At 54.2% G+C, this 17,005-nt stretch overlaps 2 protein-coding genes across 5 annotated transcripts in view; both read right to left on the bottom strand.

Moving 5' to 3' along the window:
- EFHD2 (EF-hand domain family member D2) overlaps window positions 1-5,477 on the bottom strand; it is a 24,895-nt gene extending 19,418 nt beyond the window's left edge. Inside the window, exon 1 of the mRNA XM_044452305.1 lies at window positions 5,452-5,477. Within this exon, the coding sequence (XP_044308240.1) occupies window positions 5,452-5,477 (26 nt within the window). The remainder of the gene's footprint in view (window positions 1-5,451) is intronic.
- A 5,041-nt stretch (window positions 5,478-10,518) lies between these two features.
- Window positions 10,519-17,005, bottom strand: part of FHAD1 (forkhead associated phosphopeptide binding domain 1) — a 43,381-nt gene continuing 36,894 nt past the window's right edge. For 2 of the 4 annotated variants that reach the window (XM_044452324.1, XM_044452325.1), the window contains 4 exons: window positions 16,378-16,598; window positions 14,197-14,362; window positions 12,132-12,203; window positions 10,519-10,788 (listed from right to left, as the gene is read on the bottom strand). In XM_044452324.1, the coding sequence (XP_044308259.1) occupies window positions 10,636-10,788; window positions 12,132-12,203; window positions 14,197-14,362; window positions 16,378-16,598 (612 nt within the window). In that variant the 3' untranslated portion in view covers window positions 10,519-10,635. Of the gene's footprint in view, window positions 10,789-12,131; window positions 12,204-14,196; window positions 14,363-16,377; window positions 16,599-17,005 lie in introns of those variants that run through there. The other 2 variants (XM_044452326.1, XM_044452329.1) reach the window with 2 other exon arrangements.

Genomic DNA, 17,005 nt, shown 5'->3' with positions numbered 1-17,005 from the left:
CTGCTCCCCTCCCCCCTCCCGCGCTTGCCCCACCGGAAGCGCGCCGGGGCTTAGGTAGCCCGGGGAAGATGCCCGCCCCGGTGCTTACTCCCGAGGAGGCGTGCAGGGCACCTGCGCGGCGTCCGAGAGGCGCCGGTGGGCCGCGAGCCGCGTCGAGCCCGCGCGCGATCCGGGGCGTCCGCGTCCCCGCAGGCCAGCCCAGTGCCTGGCGGGGGCGCCGCGCGGGCTTGGCTTTCCCCAGGCTGCGGGCGCCCGCCGCCCCCAGCCCAGGGGGCGCGGGGCTGCTCAGCAGGGCTGGCCGCGCTGCCGGGCCGGGGGCTCCCGCGGCGGGCGGCCCATCTCCTGCCTGGGGGCGAGGGGAGCCGGCCGGCGCCCAAAGGGCCCGTGGCGCGCCGTGCGAAGCGCGACTGCCGTGCGTGCGGCGGGCAGAGCCCGAGTGGGACCCGGAAAATCCTCCCGGAGCCACGGCGACCCGCCCCGGGGAACCCGGCCAGGTGCATCCCCGCCGCGGGAAAGGCGGCCTTCCCGGTCCCCGAAACGTTTGGACAGGAGCGTAAGATTGTGTCCTGCTGCGCAGAGAAGCGCAATCGCAGTGCTGGTCACGCGGCACCCGAGAAGGAGGCCTCCGGGCTGGAGGAGGTGCGGAGCAGGGCCACCCTAACCCTAGAGGCTGGAGCGGCCCCGTATGGGGCTTTTTGAGCTCGGAAAGGAGGCGAGGTGGAGGAGCACACAGTTAGGCGCGGGGCGGACAAGGGTTGGGGTTAACCCTTCTTTGCCCCTGGGTAGCACTGCACCCCATGAAGGTGAACGATGGGAGAGTCCAAACAGATCTGCAGACGCCCTGCGGACCGGGCAACTCCTCGCTCCCACCGCCTTGGCATGGCCTGGGTGGTGCTATGGGCCCGTCCCTCAAGTCAGGCCTGCTCCCACGTTCAGCCTGGGAAGCCGCTCGCAGTGACCTTGAAGGAGCTTAAGGCTTCTGCCCCCTCATCGCCTCTTCCTCCTCATCAGAATCCGATGAGGCATCTTCCCGGACAATCGGCCAAGAGCCAGTGCCTGGCCCCGCGCCACATGGGCCAGTATTGGAGCTCCACCAGTTCGTCTTGCTTGGTCCAAAGATGGAGCATCTGCTAAAGTTTCTGCAACCCCATCTGGCCTTCTGTGTGCCCGTGATTCGCTTTGCTGCAGAGGAGGAGGAGGAGGAGAGAGGGAGAGCGCTTCCCAGAGATGTGCCTTCTCGCTTGTTACAGTGCCAGTCACCCTTCCTAGGAATGCAAAGGCCTCGTAACTCAGGACTGTCCGTGGTCCCCTGGGATCCAGCAGATTTGCAGGCAGTGTTATTCCGCTAATGGGCTCTGTTTGACCTTTTCCGCGGAGACTTTCATGCAATCTGCTTGCCTCATGGCCCTGGACGTGGGGGATGAGGGATGCGCCGGGTTAGTCAGCAAGCAGAGAAATAAAACTGCTTCCGTGTTCGCATTTTCCCTTGGTCAGATAACAAACAATTCAATCCTCAGCCCAAGTTGTGAACCAAAGGATTGTGAAGACTTGTGAGGGTCGCCTGGCGCCAACGCTTCTTTCCTTTCGGCGTTGGGTGAAAATCCTTTTTATTCTCCCAGTATTTCAGCTGTTAACTTGTTTTAGTTAGTGGGTTTATATGTTAACATTGGATGCTGGGTGACTGTTACTGGTATTTTTATTTCTATTTTTAGAATTAAATCATTGTAAACCGTCCCAAGACGTAAAAGTATGGGACGGTTTAGAAAAGTTTTAAATAAATAAATAAGATAAACTGAACCAAACCGTCTGCCTTTTAATTGGTTCAGCTTGATATCAACCCACCCGAGAATTAATATCTTTAGGGTACAGCCGTAGCTAAAACACTTGATTTGCTGGTTTCCATGTCATACCATAAGCCTCTGTTGTCAGCTGCGCAGAGGGCTTCAGATGCTGAGCTGTACTGAAATAAGAATATACACAGAACTAGCATAATTGCGCTTACGTACATCTGCCTCCTTCCTTTCATGGTTGTATCCCTTGAATAAAATTTTAGGCAGGAAGATTGTGGCAGTAAATTATCCTTGTGCAGTTGTTCTCATGTGTGTGTGTGCGCGCGCAGTTGTATTGAAAGTTCCACCATGTTGTGGAAAAGACGAGTCTTTTAGGGTCGGCTTTTCATGGAGTGATGAGCAAAGCAGAGAAGAAATGACCATGTGGCCCACTAATGAACAAGGGTTGGTGCCGATTTATGCTCTGATCTGCCTGTCCCAAGTTTGCTCACTCCAGACGTTGGTCCCAGGTTTGCTTGCCTGGAAGGGAGTGAAGTCACCTTGTTGTTGATCTGCCCCGGGGCCAACTGGAACCTCCGTCTTCCCTGGAAGGGTTCCAAGATGCTCCACTCCCAATTAGCTGCCAAATGTTGGTCTTACAGGACCGGCAATGCATGCACTGCTAGCTTAGAGCATCAAGCCCTAATTGGTCGACCAACTAAAGCTTGTAACCCTGCCCCCTGCCCCCGCTCAGCACCTATTTTGAGTCAAAATTAATGAATTCTGGTTGATGTCCAGCCGTGACTTCCAAACTACAGGGTGTTGGTCAGTACATCCTTGGTCTGACCCTGCCCTGTTCTTTTTTTGATCTCGCATCTCCTTCACATCAGGGCTCCCAGTGGTAGACCATTCAGTTTTCTCAGCAGGTATATTTATTTCAAGTATTGCTGCTGGCGCTCCTCACCTAGAAGCTCCGTACACGCAACCAGCAAAGCAGACAGCATCGGCCTGCCAGCGTGCAAGCTGAAAAGGCACGAAGAGGCAGAATAGTGGGCTTCCAGCAGGGCTGGCGGCCTGCCCGTGCCTCGGCCCCTGCCGGGATTACTTTTGCCCAGAGAAGGCTGCCCAGGGATCTCTGCTCTGGATTGTCTCCTCTCTGCCTGGGGTGCCGTTCCAGAACCCAAAGCTGCAGCAGAACAAGCGCTTGTGGAAGGCGCTCCGAGGCTGCCGGATGCAGCTGCTGTGATGGGTGGCCTACAGCCCACCCCCCTCAGGCAGAGCAGCAGCCAGGCTCATGAATGAGAGTTTTGCACAGACGTAGGAATGCAATCGGAGGAAAACAACAACGGTAGCAGAAACCACACAGGAGCTGATGAAGCAGAGCAGGAGCGGATTACACCAGAAAGTCCAACAGCAGCATTTCCAGAATAGGAAGGGCTTAGTCTGGCACTGGGACCGGCGAGCCTCGTTGAGGGAGGGCACTTCACAGCTGGGCTTCTGCTGCTGAGAAAAGCCCCCTTCCCCCCGTTTTTTTGTAAACACACCACATATCTCTGTTAAAGAGGATATTTAGAGAAGAGCCTCTGGAGAAGATCTTACAGTACAGGATGGCTGGCATGGAAAGGGATTGGGTCCCAAACCAGCCAGGGCTCGAAAGGGAAGCGCCAGCAGCAGACAGGCAGCCGATGAAATTCGGAAGAGGTGCGAGAGCCAGTTTGGCACAGCAGTTCGAGCGCTGGAAGTGGCTTCTAGTCCCCTCTCAGCCATGAAGCCCTCTGGATGACTGGCCTGATCACAGTCCTACCTCACAGGGTTGCTGTGATGATACAATGGAGAGAGAGCAAGACTGTGATCCAGGCCACATTCTGGCATTTGGAGATATGAACCCCAGCACTAACCGAACACAGAGAAAAGCAGCTTTGCTTTGCAGAAAACTGCTAGGAGTCTTTTTTTTTTTTCTCTCAGAGGGAGAAAAGGATGAGTTGTTTCAACTTTAGCCTCTCTGAAACATCGGCTATCCTGATGAGCTTTCTCTGTTCCAGCTCAGCTTCTGTTCCCGCTGGAATCCTCAGCAGTAATTCTAATCCTTGGTTTGTGACACGGAAGCCATTGCCGGCGCAGGGATTATGACGTCCAAATTCCGGCGTTCTTAGTAATGATTGCCGTGGGGCAGCAGGGTCACCGAGGACACAGAGCGCCACCCCCTTGGCGGCTTGCAATCCCGGCTGGGAAGCACACTTGGGTCCTCCTCTTGTGCACACGGAAGGGCCTCCTGTGCCCCTGGCAGGCAGCCCATGAAAGAGCCCTGTGCTCCCCTTTGGAATTCGGGGCGTCTCGTTGTCACTGTGTCAGCAGGCATTCTTGGGTGGCTTGCTCTTCAGCCTCGGCCAGCTCCCCATGTTTATTTTATTCTTTTGCAGGGGTGGGGTGCAGCCCCTCCGTACTGTGCATCCTAAAGCTCGGGGAATTAGTGCTCAGTCCAGGCATGCCTGAGGATTTCCTCTGACTGACATCGTGAAACAGACCGACCCAGGCAGTTCCTCTCAGACGGACATGAAGATGAGATCACAATTCTACCACAAAATTTTGCAATCTTCCCAATCTTGCACCCCACTTTTTGACTCAAAAATGTACCCCAATGTAGGAAGAAAACAGGCTTGCAAATGCAGAGTTGTGTGCATAAACAAGTATATTTAAATATGAAAAATAGGCATCTTATGTAGTTAGATTTTCTAAAATCATGTAAATATAGAAACTGAGTGGACATGAAGGATGGGATGCAGCCTTTGGTTTTGCATTAATGATGGCTGCAGCAGCAGCGCCTGGCACACCACTGGGGGCATGGCGCGCCTCTACGTCCATCTGGGGGATGTGGCAGGGGGTGTTTGCGCATTGTATGCCTGCACTCCGCACCGGTCGTTCAATAATGCTGTGCAAGTGCTTTCCAAGGCTCGGGCATCTGCTGCCCATCCCAGATGCTCTTTTCTGCAGCCTGCACTGCTGGAGTGAGAATGCAAACTCCCAGTGGGTGGTCGCTGAGCAAGCAGGGCAGCTTGCTGGCGATCACGGCCTGCTAGTAGAACGCCACTGCAAGGCGAGAAAAATCCAAAATCCAGGCCATGTGCAAATCCAGAGGGGGTCTGTGGGGAAAGGGCTGAACAGCGGGGCAGAAAAAGGCTGGGTGCAGGGCAGCTGAGATGGGCCAAGATGAAGCAAGGAGGGGGGTGGTCTGGGGCAGAGTGGTGGTCGGGGCAAGAGGAGGCCCCCAGACACAAGCTGCTTTGCTGTGCAGAAGACGCTTCGTACGAGGTCACCATATTTAGATGCAAGGGAGGCCAGAGGAAGCGGAGTCCCAACATTACCTTGGAGAGGAGAAAACAGGCAGGATGCAGAAAAGCTGCTCTCAGGGATGGTGTGGGGTTCTTAGCCAGGTCTGAGGATCCCAAGAGGGGTGAATCCCCTCTTTCCCTGCCTGATCACGTACAGAGTGCCACAAATGTGCCAGCGTTTGGCTCAGTGCCCCTTGGAACTTACATCTGGGGCAATCAGCCGAAGAGCAGGAAGGAAATGGAGCAGGGTGAACAGAGGAAGGCAGCCTGCAGCTCTTTCAAGTCTACCTACTTAGGCTTCCAGCGCAACCCTATGTGTATTACTGAGAAATAAACTCGAACTTTTGGCCTACCGGTATCCGTTCCTCTCACTGGCCATGCTGCGGCTGACAGGTGGTGTTGGCTAAAGGATTTGGAGAGTCCCCGGTTGGGGATGAGTGCCATGGGGAGCAGGGGCCAGGGGGTCGATTCAGTGACTTTACCGCAAAGGTGGGTTTCGAAGTGGACCTTGGAAGAAATGACAGAAGTGAGGCTTTTGCAATTCCTGTTTTAAGATGGGCAAGAGTGAAAGAATCGTGTTGTAGGCGGAAGACAGCTGAGGCTGGGCTGTGCAAGTCTCCATGAGTTGGGAGTCCTTTCTGCAGACAATCGCTTTATTGATGGGAAATTCTCTTTGAACTTGTGCAACAATGCTTGGTGATGTTGATGTTGGTATTAAACATGATTTTTAGTCATGTTGGTATGGGAACTGCCTAGGAATATTATTATATTTAAGTGCTATATAAATATCAATCAATCAACATTGGAATGCAGTTATCACAGTGACTGTGGAGTTCAGCCCCTCGGCAATCACGCCGAACACAGATCTGTACCCACACAGATACGGATCCATATGGGGACGTGCTCTTTCGGGGGCTGCTTCAAGATTTCATAGAACATTCATGATTTGGGCACTGTTATTTGAGAGTCTTGGCAACGCGCACTATTTGGATAGAATGAATATATGCTTTTCTAACTGGCTATTTTGACAACACGGAGGATGGTAACAGGCTGGTTCCACATGGCAGATTTGGAAAGCCAGCAATTTCCTAACAAAACCGCCCCTGAATCTATTAGAAGGCCTATCTGGAGGAGTGGGAGAGATTCCAAAGTGACAGGTTCATCCTTTTTGATGGACAACTGGAAGTGGGGGTAGGCAGGCTGTGTGTGAGTGTGTGTGGGGGGGGGGGGGGAACTGCCTGAAAACAAGTGCTTTGCATTAATCTAACCATATAGTTGTACAGAAGGGCATGAATATCGAAAGGCCCTTAATCAAATGGAAGGGTGTAATTATTGGGGAACATTCTAGATGGAATTAGCAGTGCAACATGTCTTATTTATTGGCAGCAAAAGAGGGGGAGATGGATCTTCTCAAAGCATCAAAACAAGGACTGGATGTCAAGCAAGGTCGGGGGACGGGAAAGAGGGAGCTAGCAAACCGTTATTTTTGGAGGCTGCAATTAAACTAGTGGAACGTGAACAAATTACTCCACAGATCTGCAGAGAAGAACTGCAGCCAAGCCGTCTCTGTGGATCAGATGGGCCAGGCTGTTACAAAACGTTCGAAGCTAGCAAATGTGTGAGGCCGCTCATTGTCCTGAAATAAACCCTCAGTTACTACAGATGGGAGTGCTTTCTTTGATCCAGACAGGTTCCTGATTATGGATATTACCAATTTAGCAGATTTATGGATTAGATATCCCAACAATTTCCTGCAGCTGAACATGCCTGGCCTTTGCAGTCAGCTTTGTCAGCCCTTCTTTGGGTTTCCTACCTGAAAGGGCAAGTGAGGGCATTGCAGCAATGAATTCCATCTTAGAAAATTTCCAGAAGAGTTTTCAAAGGCACTTTCATGACTATTATTTTGGACCTAGAGCGAGTCTTTCTTTAACCAAGACATTCTAATTTATTATTACATTATGTTTCTATATCGCTCATAGCTGAAGCTTTCTGGGTGGTTCACAACACTGACCGGGCCAGATGAATCACAAGCCGGAATTAAGATTGCTGGGAGAAAAATATCAACAACCTCAGATACGCAGACGATACCACTCTAATGGCAGAAAGTGAAGAGGAACTAAAGAGTCTCTTGATGCAGGTAGAGGAGAGCATGAAAGTTGGCCTGAAACTCAACATTAAGTAAACTAAGATCATGGCATCCTGTCACTTCCTGGCAAATAGATGGGGAAGAAATGGAAATAGTGACACATTTTATTTTCTTGGGCACCAAGATCACTGCAGACAGGGACTGCAGCCAAGAAATTAAAAGACACTTGCTCCTTGGGAGGAAAGCTATGGCAAATCTGGACAGCATACTAAAAAGCAGAGACATCACCCTGCCAACAAAAGTTCAAATAGTCAAGGCTATGGTTTTCCCAGTTGCAATGTATGGCCGTGAGAGTTGGACCATAAGGAAGGCTGAGTGCCGAAGAATTGATGCTTTTGGAGTGTGGTGTTGGAGGAGGCTCCTGGGAGTCCCTTGGACCGCAAGGCGATCAAACCAGTCAATCTTGAAGAAAATTAACCCTGACTGTTCTCTAGAAGGACAGAAACTGAAGCTCAAACACTTTGGCCACCAAATGAGCAGGAAGGGCTCGCTGGAGGAGACCCTGATGCTGGGAACGATTGAAGGCAAAAGGAGGAGGGGACGGCAGAGGTTGAGGTGGCTGGATGGGGTCTCTGGGGCGGTGGGTGTGGGGTTGGGTGGACTGGGGATGGTGGAGGACAGGAGAGCCTGGAGGGATGTTGTCCATGGGGTTACAAAGAGCGGGATATAACTTTTCAACTAAGCAACAACAAATTCAGATTCCCCCTAGGGCTGACCCTGCTTAGCTTCCAAGTTTGGAAGTTCAGACATGTCAGGCTATATGGAAGTTTATTTACGGCCTTTACTGTTTTTATTGCACATTATTTGGAAGTTGCTGATAAATCTGATTCGATACTTTTTAGACTTAATTTCAATCATCTTTTTAGTGAGTTATTTCAGTGGTTTGCACATTAGTTTGGACAATTTTGGAAGGTGGGGTGGGTTAGAAAAGCAAAATGTAAATACTTTAAGTCAATAAATACATCACCCTTGTATTATTAACACAATGTATGGGGGGTGCATTGCTGAGTATCAATGGAGATCGGCAGAACATTGCTAGACGTCTCTCTCTCTCTCTCTCTCTCTCTCTCTCTCTCTCTCTCTCTCTCTCCTCTTTCTCTATATTTAAATTGTTGCTTTGCAAGTGTATGTAGAAGTAACGAGGTCCGCGCACCCCAGCTTGTTGCCCTCCAGAATCTGGGACAATCCCCACCCTCCTGAGCCATCCAAGTGCAGGCTTTTTAAAAGCCTCACAGAGCAGCATGGGAGGGATTCCTAACCCTCTCCTAGCAGAGAGCAGGGCGAGGGCTCGACAGGGACTCAGTGAGCCCAGTCTGGCCTGTGGCCCAAAGGTTCCTCATGCACAGCATTTCCTGAGTTGTTTGGAGCTTTGATGCCCAGCCTGTAGGCTTCCAGGATGGGTAGGAGCCATTTAAAAACAATAAGGAAGAGACAAAGCACAATGAATGACTAAGATCGCAGGGACTTCTGCCAACATTTACCTCTTCTTGGCGGCTGGGCATTATTTTGCAAGGGAAGCTCCCTTGGCTCCTGCTCAGATTTCGGCAAAGCATACAGGACCGTGGCAAGGTAATCCTATTCAGTCACATGATCCCCTGGAACAGGGCCCTCTTAGCATGGAAAGAGGTGTTAAAGAACAGCCCTGCTCCTTCCTCCCCAATCCCCAGCCACCTAGTCTAGCGCCCGGTTTCCAATAGCAGACAGAAGGGTGCTGCCAGGAAGCTCCCGAGAAAGGCAGTGAAGGCGAGGGGCAGCAACAGGTGGAGTTGCCAAGCGCTTCACAAGACGCCGTTGGGGTAAAGGTGGGGTTTTCGTCGCAACGGTGGCAGAAAGAAGCGGCTGGACAAGTGAAGCAGCCTGACAACTGTTTTGCTCTGCAGCTCCTGCTTCCTGCGCCGGTTCCGCTTTCGTTTCATGTATCTGTTATTAACACTGATCTGCTACCTTATCTTTTTAAAAGCCATCAAGGCACCACGTGATGCTTAGCCTTGCCTATGTGCAGAGGCCCTGACATGCCTTTCCGACTTGCTTATTTGCAACGAAACGTATTTTCTGCAGACAACATGGGCAAAAACAGCTAATGACCCTTGACAAGTGGAAGGCTTTTGAAACAAGACCAGGCAGGCAGCTTTTGGAGATGTTCAGGCCAGCCTTCTGCGTTGCTAGCGCATTTTTTTCCGATGTGCTTGTCTCCTTTCTGCTGACATAAACACACCCACACCTGGCTCTCTGTTGCTCCTACCTGCTTCCACCAGTGCGGAGACTACAATCCCCATCTTTCTTGACTGGCCATCAATGGAAGGGGTTGCTGAGAACTGTAGTCCAAGACAGCCGGAGGGCTCTCGGGATTTCAGACTGAGCTGTCCCAGTCCAACCTGGAGATGCTGGGTTTCGGCCGGCCACCTTCTGTGTGGAGAACAGGGTCCGCCCACTGAGGAACCGCCTCTTCGCTGTGCTTGGCTGCCGGGAGGCCACCTCTCATCACAGCATGCCTGTCCTCTCGACCACCCACGGCAGGGGCAACGGGCCTCAGCACCCTGTCAGATCCAGTCCTCGGAGGGACCGCCTCCCTAGGTGTGGAACCTGCTGCCATGGAAGACTCCGAGAAACTGGCAGCAGCCCGGGGTGCTTTCCTGCCCGGCCCACCCCTCTGACAGCACCCCGAATTCTGCTGCAATTCTGGAGCCCCCCGTCTCATCCGAGACCCCCGGGTGAAGACTGCAAGAGAGGCAGCAGCACGTGTGAGCCCTCTGGCTGGCCGCAGGGAGAGCACGCGGGAGCGGTGAGCAGACTGAGCCAGCAGTGACAAACGGGCAGTGAACGCGGGGCTGTGGACTGGGGCCCGCAAAGCCCCCCAGCGGCTCTGGATCCTGGCTGGGCACGGCTCCCCATGCCGGCCTCCACATTTCTTGGGCTGCGGGCAGCAGGAGATCATTCCCAGGGTGCGCATGGGTGCGCCCCGCACCATTTCCCTGCACATCACAACTGACCGTAATTCTCATGCTCACGCACTCCATGGCCGCCTCTCTCTCGCTCTCTCCACACTGCCCCCTTCCAATAACGAGCGTTAATGGTTCTAAGGTCTGCTTCCCCGAAGCATCGCTGGATGCGGCCCTCCTGCTAGAACGCCCTGCGGGGGAGAAACCTCAGGATGGAAGGCCTCTGCTTTCCGCCTCACGATTCTAAAGCTGGCGCTCCTGCCTGGCCTGACACCGAGCTTGTGTCTGTCTGTCTGTCTGTCTGTCCCCCTCCCCAAAAACAGATCTGCAACAGCTGCTAGGAATGCTTTTAGATTTATACATGATTGTGTGCTGTTTCTTATACATTTCAAATGATCCAGATATAGTATGCCGGGTAAAACCATCTTCTGTACAAATAAACATATACCTATTTATAAAAGATAGCCCGTTTTATGAGCTACCGTGGTGCTTCTCATGGGGATGGACCAGGCAGAGGTGTTGCAGGGTGCCTGCTTCTTGCAGGCTTCTCCTGGCCTCTCAACGGTTGTCTGAGTCTGGGAAAGCGGTTTCTTCAGAGTTGCTGCCTGAAAAATAGCAGGGGAGGGGAAGGTGTGTCTGTCCGGGTCGGCAAGCGGACACCGGTCAGCTGCGCCCACGTGCGGCCCTCCCTGCAGAGGTGCATTAGTGGGAGTGGCCGCCTGGTGCCCCTGGAAGGTGCCAGGCTGTCATCAACGAACGCTGGGCCCAATCGTCCGTTTTTCCGTAGTTTCAGACGGACGCCTGGGCAGGGCAGAATGCATGAAGGCAGCACCTGCGGTGGGGGTGGGGGTGGGGGTGGGGAGGGCTGGGCCCCAGGCCACTCGACCCTCCTCCCCCTTTCTTGGCTGCCGTTGCCACCGCCTGCTTTGCCCTCGAGGGCAGCGCTGCTCACAAGGTCTTCCGCCTGCCCTGACAGCCTCCTACCCAAGGACGCCTTTGCACAATACGCGCGCAGCACACGGGCTTGGGCGGGGTGGGGGGGGCTGGCGCTCCCAGGCCCTGGGACAACGCCCAGGACGGCTGGATCTGCCACCCACGAACAGGGTGCACTATCCTGCGGCTTCTGGGTGTGGTGGTGGGAGGAGGGACCGTGGCAGTCAAGGTCGCCTGCCCCAGCCCCCGTTTTTCCCACAGGGAAGAATTCCCCTTGTAGCTCAGCGACTGAGCGTAATGCGGAGCAAGCCCAAATGGCGGCGACGCTGGTGCACTAAACGCCGTGGGAGAAGCCACACTTGCACGTGAGCTCAGCCTTTATCCAGGGAAGGTCCACCCGGAAGAGACCCTGGCAGAATTCAATGGAATGTACCTGTAACAGAGATGGGGGACCCCTGCAAGCTTCCGTTCTGGACATTCCAGTGCGGGACAAGACCAAAGCAAAAGGACAGGGTTGAAATTGCCAGCCAGCTTGCTTTAAAGCCGATACTGCCAGAAGCTAAGCCTTAGGAGAGGCAATCCATGCTTTCGGGCACGAAGTCTGGGAAACCACCAAGCAAGCTGTGGGCTTGCGTAGGGGGGAAAGAGGAGGGTTGCTTGGGAGGGGTGCAGGCTCAATGCCTTTATTACCTGGATGATGGAAGCGAGGAGGCTCTGAGATCAGGTGCCGGACCTTATCAACCAGCTGCCCCTCAGAAAGTACAGGAAGGACTCCGTGTGTCCCTGCTAGATTAGAAGGTGCCCTGGCAACCTGTAGCATCCTCTGGGGCCTGGGAGAAGGTTGCGGGACGGGAATACCAGACAGGTGTGTGCTCGCGATAGAGGGCTGGGGAGAGACTCGGTTTGCTTCTGATCGAGGCAGTCCCTGGCAGCAGGGAACGTTCTCTCCCTGCACCTAATATTTGTGCATCTTCGTTTACCGCTCTTGACACTACACCAACTTGGCCTGTCCTACCTTTTTGTCCTTGAATTTCAGGGTACAGGGATGGCAGGACGAGATCTCGCTCCTCTTCTCCTCTAAATGATTCTAGGCGAAAACAGCAGCAAAATGGCCAGTGTGCCTTTGGGCACGCCTCTCTCAGCCAGGGCACGGCAGGGCCCTGCTGTCGCACAAACCCCCCACCCCCCACCCGGCTGTGCCTCGGGGCCGTTTCCATGAGCCCCTGGCCCATTCAGCCCTCCAGAATCGGCATGATGGCAGCCGGCCGCTGAACGGTTGCTGCTTTGCTTTGCGAGGCTGCATGCCGGCTCCCGAGCCTCTCCAGACAGCCCTGCCGGGAAAGGCCCCGGCCCGCCCGGCCTGCCTGTCCAGCAGCCGCTTCCCGTGCGCACATGTTGTGCTGCTGCTGAGAAGTGCTGCTGCGCCGCTGGGAGCACAGGCCGGGCCATGTGGTGTGTGGACTGAGACAAGACCCTGGGGGAACAGCACGCGGCCGGGAGAGTCACGCAGACTGCCTTGTGCGCTCGCTTCGGCCACCTCGCTGCCAGTGCGTGCGGCAGCCGCTGGTCTGGGCAGCTTCCGAATGTGGAACGGTGGCGGGGGGGGGGGGGGGCTCTTGTCTTGGGCTGCCCGGATCCCCTCGGAGCGACACGCTGCCCCGTGTGTCCTTGGGTAACCCTCCGTCTTTGACACAGACTGCCGCTGAGATGCTGCTTGTCTGCAGTCAGCCAGAGGGGGGACAGAATCAGCAGCTCTGCATGCACTCGATGCAGCAGCACATGATTTGATGCGCCATCCTTCTGGCCAGAATGCTCCAGCAGCATCTACTCAGGAGCAAGCTGCATTAGGCAAAGGCCCCTGCCAGGCTCAGGGGAATCTTTTTCTCCTTGTAGATCTGAATTGCTCCCTTTTCAGGGCAACTGAAAGTGGCATTGCTGATTGATTGACTTCTAATTAGCCAGTTCTTGTTCCCTGGGGCAACTCTGACTCCTGGTTTCCCCTACCCCCCTCTTGAAATTAGCACTAAAAGGCGGGAGGAGGGGGGACCAATGAAGTCACAGTCATTTGGAACTGCAGGCAATTACAGGGAAAGAAGCTCTGGGAAGGAGTCTTCAAACGAACGAACGACAGCCTTGAAAAGATCCCAGCAGCAGACTCTGCCTGTGCGGCATTCCAAATGGTTCATGACAAAAGTAAAAAGCTGAGAAGGCACTGTTCAAAACACGGGCATCCAGGGGCTTGTGGCAACACATTCCACACAAAAACGGAGTGAATGAGGGGTGGAAATCTGAGTTTGAGCCACACGATCCGAGAGAGGCGATTCTGGAGGTCGCGCAGGGCTCGGCAGCTCTGGTGCCCGACACATTCTGGCAGGGCTGGGGAAGGTCTGTTCTAAGCGGTGCGGACAGCGCTGGCCGCGTGTGCCCCCGCGGGGCCCGGCTTCTCATCTTCCGGAGGCATGCCAGGGAAAACCTGAGCTTCCATAGCGACCTGCTGGACCAGGCCAAGGGTCTCTCTGGCCCAGCACTCGGGGGAACGCAATGCTTCTGGGAGGCCTGCAGGCAGAGCACGGGTGCAAGGCGTCTCCTTGTGCTCCCCGGTGACTGCTGCCAAGAGAGGGCGGCCTTATCCCTGGGGCTGATGTAACGTACAGATGCCGGCAGTACGGTGGACAGCGCAGAAGCGGGGGTCCGACGAGGGACGGGAGCAGCCCTGCCTGACTGGGACCAGCAAGGCTCTCTCCGTCCCTTGTGCGTCTTCCCAGGGGATGGCGCCCTGCAGCTTCCCCCGAGAATGTGGCTGAGATGGCTTCTCTCCCCAGGACTGTGGCCCTCCTTGGAGAGCCGGCCCGCGGGAAGGACAGAACCCTCGCCATCAGCCTTCCCACAGGACAAAGAAGGCGCAGCTCAGCAGCACCGCAGACTCCTCCGCCTGGCCAGTGCGGCCGAGTTGCCGAACTGCAGGGGTGGATGAAGGGCCCTCGGAGCCGCAGTGCCCCGAGCCGAGACTTGGCAGCGGTCCTGTGGAACTCCACGGCTCCGCCTCATCGTCCCCCTCCATCTGCTCAGTCGGCGCCTACCTTTTGCTGTTTAAAAGCTCGGTTCAGCCTCTTTTCCTGGGTCAGCTGCAACTTAGTCCGCTCCAGAGCTTCTTTCAGGAAAGCCTTCTCTTCTGCCTCTCGGTAGATCTTGTCCGATAATTTGGCCATCTCTTGCTGGCAGGCTTGCAGCGTCTGTTTGTTGGCCCTGCACGGTGCAAGACAGTGTGCGTGGAGCCGCACACTGTATTCGGGACTGGAAAACTTTCCCCCGATAGGTGTGGCAAATAAGCTTTGCGAGTAAACGCACACATGGCTGCGTCATCATCACCACCTCAGAACTTTCAGAAGCTCTCCTGACCCATTTCCTGTAGGCACAGGCAGTGGCTGGACATGTGGCTATTTACAAAGCGGTGACCATCAGCCACGTCTGGACAGGAAAGGAAGGGGCCTGCCAGCTGAGCTGCCTGCTGCACCTTGCGCTTTCACGCCGCATCGAAGGGGCCTTGAAATTCCAGGCTTCCTTTGCTGCTCGCAGTGAATCAACCCGTCACAAACAGACCAGAAGCCTTGCTGAGGGTCTGCGTCCCTTCGACACCCCACACCCCTCCGCAGGGATCCTCATCGGGGTCGCTGAGTCCATCTGCACATCCCACCAACCCGCCCTGCGAATACTCGGACGTGGGCTGGTTGTTCACAGCACAGGCAACGGTGTGCTGAGAGACCCCACTGCTTCCCCCGTGGTCCTCCAGCTGGTGCCCCGGGGGGCTTGGGGCTAAAGCCACCAGGCCTCCCCTCTGCACTAAGATGGCAAGCCCCTTCTAGCTTGCCAAAGCTGCCCACCCACCCTGCTTCCTGGAGACGGTTTTTGTACCAGCTTCTACCTGCTTCCTCTTTATTGTCCTCTTCTGCTTTGACTCCCTCCTGCTGTCAGTGCGCCGGGTAACTCCCAGCAACTGGAGGTTCCTTTACTGGAAGCGGGAATCAACCAGCATCGTCCCAGAACCCGGGAGCTTCCTCTCCTTGCCCCTCCCTCCCTCCCACCTGCGTCACAGTGGGAGCCCCTTCTCCTCATTGTGCTTTTAAGGAGCTTTATCCCCCTGAGCCTTTCCAAGCACTGCAAAAGATGCAAGCGTCCCGTCTCCGCAGAAGATGACAGTCGCCACCGATCAATTCCGCCTCCACCTTGCTGTCTTAATTATGCCTAATGCGAAATCTGCCCTTTCCACAGCTCCGGCTTTCATCTCTTCCTTGGTCAGCCTCTGCTAGCTCGGGCCCCGTCGACGAACACGTGAAGCTGGGATTTCTTTTGCCCCACTGTGTCATTTTACACTTGCTGTATATTAAGCTGCATTTGCCATTTTGTTGCCCACAATCCCGGTCTGGAGAGATCTTTTTGGAGCTCTTTGCAGCCCTTTCTTACGTTAACCACCTCAAATTTGGCGTCATAAACACACTTGGCCACTTCATGGCCCACTCTGATTTCCAGATCATTCATGGTCCAGCGACAGATCCCCAGGGCTTACGTCCCTCCACTGGGAGAACCTGCAATTTATTCCCACTCTCTCTCTGCTTCCTGTTCTTTAAGCAGCTATGGAGTCATAGGAGAATCTCCGCCCTTATTCCACTCCTGCTAAGTTTACTGAGGAGCCTTTGGTGAGAGGCTTTTTCAAAGTCTTTCACAAGCCCAAACGTCTACCAAGCCACACGTTTACTGATGCTCAAGCAACTGTGCTCTTACCTTTGAGGAGACCATGCTGATTCTTTTTCAGCAGGGCTTGTCCTTCCATAGGCTTATTAACTTTATCTTTAATCAAGCTTCCAATCAGTTTTCCCAGAACAGACATTACACCAATCCCTGCAATTTTCTGGCTGTCCCCTTTAAACACTAGTGTTAACTTGTCCCATCTCCAGTCCTCTCCTGTAGAGGATGGATGGGGGGACATGTTCCAGATTTTTATGTTTTAGAAAACTGGGATATTGGCTTTAGAGCTCTTTAAGAACTCTAAGATGGATACCACCGAGGTCCAGTGATTTATTAATTTTCAATCTGTCAACAGGGCTGAGAACCTCTAGTTGCCTCAGATCCTTAAACACCCTCTTTGAAGGCAACGGTTCAAGCACAGGTGACTGTCCTGCATTTTCTGCAGCAAGGACTCCCGGGTTGGTCGATGCCAAGTTATGCATGCTCTCCCCGGCTTGGGCAGGGAAGAGGGTCTGTACCTGAACTGCCCAATGTCTCTCTCGTATTCTTTCAGCAGCGACTCTTTCCTGTCGAGGCGACTCTTAAGCTTGGTGATCTTGTCAAAGAGCAGTTCGAGATCCTTCTGCCTCAGCATCTTGACCTTTTCCCTTTCATCCTGGGGAAGGTGCTTGACAGTCTGCATACCCCCCAGCTCCTTCACATTCATCAGGTTGGCAAGATCCTGAATCAAGTTGAAGTACTGAGAAAAGAACAGGGAGTCGACTGAGATGGCGCGCAGGGCCGATTTCCTTTCCTGGGAGAACGCCACCCTCTCACTCCACGGCCTGCTGTAGTTTTATAGCGCCACTGAGGCTGTAATGCTAAACGAACATAGTCTTTTATCTAAGCACAAGCAGAAAACCTATGCAGGCAAAGAGACGGCCTGGCAGAGGAGGGGAGGAAAAACCTTGCTCCCCCTCCGCACCACGGATGCCAGTGCGGCTCTCCGTTGCTCCTTGGCCGGGGACTTCTGCTGAGCTTCTTTGCAAGGCTGAGGGAACAAGCAAGGAGGTGTTCCTCAACGGATCATTCGGACAACCACATGTCAAGAGGGAACAGGAAGCAACACGAAAACCACCCACATCCAGGGCTAATTGATGCCTCACA

The sequence above is a fragment of the Varanus komodoensis genome, unplaced genomic scaffold (genome assembly GCF_004798865.1).
Source record: "Varanus komodoensis strain SLA01 unplaced genomic scaffold, ASM479886v1 scaffold71, whole genome shotgun sequence".
NCBI lineage: Eukaryota > Metazoa > Chordata > Lepidosauria > Squamata > Varanidae > Varanus > Varanus komodoensis.
This window is presented reverse-complemented; position numbering and strand designations above follow the sequence as displayed.